Here is a 9,205-nt window from a genome sequence, read left to right as displayed (position 1 = left end):
CCTCCTAGACTAGCATTACAACACCGTGTTTCATTACAGATACTCCTCCTAGACTAGCATTACAACACCATGTTTCATTACAGATACTCCTCCTAGACTAGCATTACAACACCGTGTTTCATTACAGCTACTCCTCCTAGACTAGCATTACAACACCATGTTTCATTACAGCTACTCCTCCTAGACTAGCATCACAACACCGTGTTTCATTACAGATACTCCTCCTAGACTAGCATCACAACACCATGTTTCATTACAGCTACTCCTCCTAGACTAGCATTACAACACCGTGTTTCATTACAGCTACTCCTCCTAGACTAGCATTACAACACCATGTTTCATTACAGCTACTCCTCCTAGACTAGCATTACAACACCATGTTTCATTACAGATACTCCTCCTAGACTAGCATCACAACACCATGTTTCATTACAGATACTCCTCCTAGACTAGCATTACAACACCATGTTTCATTACAGCTACTCCTCCTAGACTAGCATCATAACACCATGTTTCATTACAGATACTCCTCCTAGACTAGCATTATAACACCATGTTTCATTACAGCTACTCCTCCTAGACTAGCATTACAACACCATGTTTCATTACAGATACTCCTCCTAGACTAGCATTACAACACCATGTTTCATTACAGCTACTCCTCCTAGACTAGCATTACAACACCATGTTTCATTACAGATACTCTTTCTAGACTAGCATTACAACACCATGTTTCATTACAGATACTCCTCCTAGACTAGCATTACAACACCATGTTTCATTACAGATACTCCTCCTAGACTAGCATTACAACACCATGTTTCATTACAGATACTCCTCCTAGACTAGCATTACAACACCATGTTTCATTACAGCTACTCCTCCTAGACTAGCATTACAACACCATGTTTCATTACAGCTACTCCTAGACTAGCATTACAACACCATGTTTCATTACAGATACTCCTCCTAGACTAGCATTACAACACCATGTTTCATTACAGCTACTCCTCCTAGACTAGCATTACAACACCATGTTTCATTACAGATACTCCTCCTAGACTAGCATTACAACACCATGTTTCATTACAGATACTCCTCCTAGACTAGCATTACAACACCATGTTTCATTACAGCTACTCCTCCTAGACTAGCATCACAACACCATGTTTCATTACAGATACTCCTCCTAGACTAGCATTACAACACCATGTTTCATTACAGATACTCCTCCTAGACTAGCATTATAACACCATGTTTCATTACAGCTACTCCTCCTAGACTAGCATTACAACACCATGTTTCATTACAGATACTCCTCCTAGACTAGCATTACAACACCGTGTTTCATTACAGATACTCCTCCTAGACTAGCATTACAACACCATGTTTCATTACAGATACTCCTCCTAGACTAGCATTACAACACCGTGTTTCATTACAGATACTCCTCCTAGACTAGCATTACAACACCATGTTTCATTACAGATACTCCTCCTAGACTAGCATTACAACACCGTGTTTCATTACAGCTACTCCTCCTAGACTAGCAACACAACACCATGTTTCATTACAGCTACTCCTCCTAGACTAGCATTACAACACCATGTTTCATTACAGATACTCCTCCTAGACTAGCATTACAACACCATGTTTCATTACAGATACTCCTCCTAGACTAGCATTACAACACCATGTTTCATTACAGATACTCCTCCTAGACTAGCATTACAACACCATGTTTCATTACAGATACTCCTCCTAGACTAGCATTACAACACCGTGTTTCATTACAGATACTCCTCCTAGACTAGCATTACAACACCATGTTTCATTACAGCTACTCCTCCTAGACTAGCATCACAACACCATGTTTCATTACAGCTACTCCTCCTAGACTAGCATTACAACACCGTGTTTCATTACAGATACTCCTCCTAGACTAGCATTACAACACCATGTTTCATTACAGATACTCCTCCTAGACTAGCATTACAACACCATGTTTCATTACAGATACTCCTCCTAGACTAGCATTACAACACCATGTTTCATTACAGATACTCCTCCTAGACTAGCATTACAACACCGTGTTTCATTACAGATACTCCTCCTAGACTAGCATTATAACACCATGTTTCATTACAGATACTCCTCCTAGACTAGCATTACAACACCATGTTTCATTACAGATACTCCTCCTAGACTAGCATTACAACACCATGTTTCATTACAGATACTCCTCCTAGACTAGCATTACAACACCGTGTTTCATTACAGCTACTCCTCCTAGACTAGCATTACAACACCATGTTTCATTACAGCTACTCCTCCTAGACTAGCATCACAACACCGTGTTTCATTACAGATACTCCTCCTAGACTAGCATCACAACACCATGTTTCATTACAGCTACTCCTCCTAGACTAGCATTACAACACCGTGTTTCATTACAGCTACTCCTCCTAGACTAGCATTACAACACCATGTTTCATTACAGCTACTCCTCCTAGACTAGCATTACAACACCATGTTTCATTACAGATACTCCTCCTAGACTAGCATCACAACACCATGTTTCATTACAGATACTCCTCCTAGACTAGCATTACAACACCATGTTTCATTACAGCTACTCCTCCTAGACTAGCATCATAACACCATGTTTCATTACAGATACTCCTCCTAGACTAGCATTATAACACCATGTTTCATTACAGCTACTCCTTCTAGACTAGCATTACAACACCATGTTTCATTACAGATACTCCTCCTAGACTAGCATTACAACACCATGTTTCATTACAGCTACTCCTCCTAGACTAGCATCACAACACCATGTTTCATTACAGATACTCCTCCTAGACTAGCATTACAACACCATGTTTCATTACAGCTACTCCTCCTAGACTAGCATTACAACACCATGTTTCATTACAGATACTCCTCCTAGACTAGCATTACAACACCATGTTTCATTACAGATACTCCTCCTAGACTAGCATTATAACACCATGTTTCATTACAGATACTCCTCCTAGACTAGCATTACAACACCGTGTTTCATTACAGATACTCCTCCTAGACTAGCATTACAACACCGTGTTTCATTACAGATACTCCTCCTAGACTAGCATTACAACACCGTGTTTCATTACAGATACTCCTCCTAGACTAGCATTACAACACCATGTTTCATTACAGATACTCCTCCTAGACTAGCATTACAACACCGTGTTTCATTACAGCTACTCCTCCTAGACTAGCATTACAACACCATGTTTCATTACAGCTACTCCTCCTAGACTAGCATCACAACACCGTGTTTCATTACAGATACTCCTCCTAGACTAGCATCACAACACCATGTTTCATTACAGCTACTCCTCCTAGACTAGCATTACAACACCGTGTTTCATTACAGCTACTCCTCCTAGACTAGCATTACAACACCATGTTTCATTACAGCTACTCCTCCTAGACTAGCATTACAACACCATGTTTCATTACAGATACTCCTCCTAGACTAGCATCACAACACCATGTTTCATTACAGATACTCCTCCTAGACTAGCATTACAACACCATGTTTCATTACAGCTACTCCTCCTAGACTAGCATCATAACACCATGTTTCATTACAGATACTCCTCCTAGACTAGCATTATAACACCATGTTTCATTACAGCTACTCCTCCTAGACTAGCATTACAACACCATGTTTCATTACAGATACTCCTCCTAGACTAGCATTACAACACCATGTTTCATTACAGCTACTCCTCCTAGACTAGCATTACAACACCATGTTTCATTACAGATACTCCTCCTAGACTAGCATTACAACACCATGTTTCATTACAGATACTCCTCCTAGACTAGCATTACAACACCATGTTTCATTACAGATACTCCTCCTAGACTAGCATTACAACACCATGTTTCATTACAGATACTCCTCCTAGACTAGCATTACAACACCATGTTTCATTACAGCTACTCCTCCTAGACTAGCATTACAACACCATGTTTCATTACAGCTACTCCTAGACTAGCATTACAACACCATGTTTCATTACAGATACTCCTCCTAGACTAGCATTACAACACCATGTTTCATTACAGCTACTCCTCCTAGACTAGCATTACAACACCATGTTTCATTACAGATACTCCTCCTAGACTAGCATTACAACACCATGTTTCATTACAGATACTCCTCCTAGACTAGCATTACAACACCATGTTTCATTACAGCTACTCCTCCTAGACTAGCATCACAACACCATGTTTCATTACAGATACTCCTCCTAGACTAGCATTACAACACCATGTTTCATTACAGATACTCCTCCTAGACTAGCATTATAACACCATGTTTCATTACAGCTACTCCTCCTAGACTAGCATTACAACACCATGTTTCATTACAGATACTCCTCCTAGACTAGCATTACAACACCGTGTTTCATTACAGATACTCCTCCTAGACTAGCATTACAACACCATGTTTCATTACAGATACTCCTCCTAGACTAGCATTACAACACCGTGTTTCATTACAGCTACTCCTCCTAGACTAGCATTACAACACCATGTTTCATTACAGATACTCCTCCTAGACTAGCATCATAACACCATGTTTCATTACAGATACTCCTCCTAGACTAGCATTATAACACCATGTTTCATTACAGCTACTCCTCCTAGACTAGCATTATAACACCATGTTTCATTACAGCTACTCCTCCTAGACTAGCATTACAACACCATGTTTCATTACAGATACTCCTCCTAGACTAGCATTACAACACCATGTTTCATTACAGCTACTCCTCCTAGACTAGCATTACAACACCGTGTTTCATTACAGCTACTCCTCCTAGACTAGCATTACAACACCATGTTTCATTACAGCTACTCCTCCTAGACTAGCATTACAACACCATGTCTCATTACAGCTACTCCTCCTAGACTAGCATCACAACACCATGTTTCATTACAGATACTCCTCCTAGACTAGCATTACAACACCATGTTTCATTACAGCTACTCCTCCTAGACTAGCATCATAACACCATGTTTCATTACAGATACTCCTCCTAGACTAGCATTATAACACCATGTTTCATTACAGCTACTCCTCCTAGACTAGCATTACAACACCATGTTTCATTACAGATACTCCTCCTAGACTAGCATTACAACACCATGTTTCATTACAGCTACTCCTCCTAGACTAGCATTACAACACCATGTTTCATTACAGATACTCCTCCTAGACTAGCATTACAACACCATGTTTCATTACAGATACTCCTCCTAGACTAGCATTACAACACCATGTTTCATTACAGATACTCCTCCTAGACTAGCATTACAACACCATGTTTCATTACAGATACTCCTCCTAGACTAGCATTACAACACCATGTTTCATTACAGATACTCCTCCTAGACTAGCATTACAACACCGTGTTTCATTACAGATACTCCTCCTAGACTAGCATTACAACACCATGTTTCATTACAGATACTCCTCCTAGACTAGCATCACAACACCATGTTTCATTACAGATACTCCTCCTAGACTAGCATTACAACACCATGTTTCATTACAGCTACTCCTCCTAGACTAGCATCACAACACCATGTTTCATTACAGATACTCCTCCTAGACTAGCATCACAACACCATGTTTCATTACAGATACTCCTCCTAGACTAGCATTACAACACCATGTTTCATTACAGATACTCCTCCTAGACTAGCATCACAACACCATGTTTCATTACAGATACTCCTCCTAGACTAGCATTACAACACCATGTTTCATTACAGATACTCCTCCTAGACTAGCATTACAACACCGTGTTTCATTACAGATACTCCTCCTAGACTAGCATTATAACACCATGTTTCATTACAGATACTCCTCCTAGACTAGCATTACAACACCATGTTTCATTACAGCTACTCCTCCTAGACTAGCATCACAACACCATGTTTCATTACAGATACTCCTCCTAGACTAGCATTACAACACCATGTTTCATTACAGATACTCCTCCTAGACTAGCATTACAACACCATGTTTCATTACAGATACTCCTCCTAGACTAGCATTACAACACCATGTTTCATTACAGATACTCCTCCTAGACTAGCATTACAACACCATGTTTCATTACAGATACTCCTCCTAGACTAGCATTACAACACCATGTTTCATTACAGATACTCCTCCTAGACTAGCATTACAACACCATGTTTCATTACAGATACTCCTCCTAGACTAGCATTACAACACCATGTTTCATTACAGATACTCCTCCTAGACTAGCATTACAACACCATGTTTCATTACAGCTACTCCTCCTAGACTAGCATCACAACACCATGTTTCATTACAGATACTCCTCCTAGACTAGCATCACAACACCATGTTTCATTACAGCTACTCCTCCTAGACTAGCATTACAACACCATGTTTCATTACAGATACTCCTCCTAGACTAGCATCACAACACCATGTTTCATTACAGATACTCCTCCTAGACTAGCATTACAACACCATGTTTCATTACAGATACTCCTCCTAGACTAGCATTACAACACCATGTTTCATTACAGATACTCCTCCTAGACTAGCATTACAACACCATGTTTCATTACAGATACTCCTCCTAGACTAGCATTACAACACCATGTTTCATTACAGATACTCCTCCTAGACTAGCATTACAACACCATGTTTCATTACAGATACTCCTCCTAGACTAGCATTACAATTCCAAATAGCCTTGTTTGAATTCGTAAAACTCCCATGGATGGATGCTTCGCTCCCATCTTTGCCAGTGACTCGGTCATCTCTTTATATTTACATAAAATGTCTATTTGGTACATATAATACTCTTAAAATGTTATACTTTAAGATACCATTACTGCTTCATTTACATCACTATAAACTAGGAAATCAGTAGCATGACCACAGCTGACACATTCTCTCAACACTATGGATTTTCTGTCTCTGAGACATATGTTGGGCTGCATCCTCCGTGCTTATAGCTTCTCCCCGGCAGGGCTGGCTGTCCTGAAAAACACGCTTTAGAAGACGCAGATGGATGTATATATGTGGCTGTACACGAGGACTGCGGTCTGTGGCATAATTACAAACACAGTGGTGAAATGGAGATTGTACCCAGCCATAATAACATTGTTATAATATGTTTGTTTCACAGTGACATAAAAGAGTGTTCAAATGTGAGTGTTGAGTGTTAAAATGCAAGTGTTAATATGTGAGTGTTAAAATGCAAGTGTTAATATGTGAGTGTTGAGTGTTAAAATGCAAGTGTTAAAACGTGAGAGTTGAGTGTTTAAAATGCCTTGTTCTACATCTCATAATTACAAACAGAAAAGGAGGAAGCTGTATTTTGACCCTGCTTCATACAAAGGGAATCCCTCTCTTTGATTTCTCAGAAGGCTGTTGATGTGGCTTTATAATGTTTAAATGACATTATTTGAAGTAGGTAAGACAGTGAATGACATTCAAAGCTTTCCTGTACTGAAGCTCTTTCTTTCTTCGTGAATATGGAGACATCGTTGATCTCAACAAAAAGGTTTATCTCTGACAGAAACAGAAAGCAGTTCATAACAGCTGTTTTGGCTCATTTTCCAATGCCTGCATTTGGCTGCCTGTTTTTAACCAATAATGTTTCTTCACCTTTGTTTCAGAGTCCAACCTCTCCAACTAGAAACCTCTCAACATCACTAAGGACGCAGCGTTCCTTATGAGCAGCGATAGAAAGAGCTGTACCTATCGGGATCGTCATTAGGTAAAGCCTTCTCCTACCACTCCAGAGGGTCCATCCCATCTCTTCTCCTACCACTCCAGAGGGTCCATCCCATCTCTTCTCCTACCACTCCAGAGGGTCCATCCCATCCCTTCTCCTACCACTCCAGAGGGTCCATCCCATCTCTTCTCCTACCACTCCAGAGGGTCCATCCCATCCCTTCTCCTACCACTCCAGAGGGTCCATCCCATCTCTTCTCCTACCACTCCAGAGGGTCCATCCCATCTCTTCTCCTACCACTCCAGAGGGTCCATCCCATCTCTTCTCCTACCACTCCAGAGGGTCCATCCCATCCCTTCTCCTACCACTCCAGAGGGTCCATCCCATCTCTTCTCCTACCACTCCAGAGGGTCCATCCCATCTCTTCTCCTACCACTCCAGAGGGTCCATCCCATCCCTTCTCCTACCACTCCAGAGGCCCATCCCATCCTTTCTCCTACCACTACAGAGGGTCCATCCCATCCCTTCTCCTACCACTCCAGAGGGCCCATCCAATCTCTTCTCCTACCACTACAGAGGGTCCATCCCATCCTTTCTCCTAACACTACAGAGGCCCATCTCATCTACAGTCCAGACTTCCAGCATCTAGTGTTGGGTTACCTGGTGCACGACCGGACTTTGTCTCTGGAATTAAAAGTGGGACTTTGCCAGACTTCCACCAGCCAAGGGTGGCCTTTCTAGCTCTACCTGCCCCAGACAGACAGTACCACCACCACCTGAACATCTGTTGCTAATCCCCAACCCAGTCCCCAGTTCCTCAGCCCAATCCCACTGCAGGGGAGGATGGGTAATGGGCCTTTGAGTCTCCCTGGCCTCTCTCCTTCCGTCTCTCTCATCCTCGCATGGAGCCTCCTTCTGACACCTCCAGTTCCCCCTGGAACACCTCCACCTCCCTCTCCAGACCTCCAGGTTGGTATCCATTAAGGTTGCAAAATTCTGGTAACCTTCCCAAAATCCCCATGGTTTTCCAGAAATGCTGTTTAGAAGATTCTAGGAATCGGGAAGGAATAAGCAGGAAATCTGGAATCCTCCAACCCCGATTTCTGGAAAATCTGGGAATTTGCGGAAAGTTATCCTAATTTTGTACTGACTTGGTAGACTTTGTGTTTATGATCTTTGATAATTGTTTGTGTATGTATTGTTGTACTAAAATGGCTGAGGCAACTCTACATGTATTTTAAATATGCCTAATAAAAGGAATAATTTATTTCATTCAGGGCCATGGCTCCCAGCCCTCCCAGTCTCGCTGCACCCCAACGTGAGTTTTCCTGTGGGCATCGGCACCAGCGGCGCCCCCCTATCCCTGACCCACTCCCTGGCCCTGGTTGCCATGCTCCTCATGGACCTCCTGG

The 9,205-nt window shown here is 41.7% G+C and overlaps 1 protein-coding gene across 1 annotated transcript in view; it reads left to right on the top strand.

Annotated features, from left to right (window-relative positions):
• Positions 1–9,036: 9,036 nt before the first annotated feature.
• Positions 9,037–9,205, top strand: part of LOC120061682 (G-protein coupled receptor 61-like) — a 1,518-nt gene continuing 1,349 nt past the window's right edge. Inside the window, exon 1 of the mRNA XM_039011575.1 lies at positions 9,037–9,205. This exon is cut by the window's right edge and continues 1,349 nt beyond it. Coding sequence (XP_038867503.1) covers positions 9,037–9,205 — 169 coding nt within the window.

The sequence above is a fragment of the Salvelinus namaycush genome, chromosome 16 (genome assembly GCF_016432855.1).
Source record: "Salvelinus namaycush isolate Seneca chromosome 16, SaNama_1.0, whole genome shotgun sequence".
Lineage (NCBI taxonomy): Eukaryota > Metazoa > Chordata > Actinopteri > Salmoniformes > Salmonidae > Salvelinus > Salvelinus namaycush.
The sequence above is the reverse complement of the archived record's forward strand: the minus strand, read 5'-3'. Positions and strand labels throughout refer to the sequence as shown.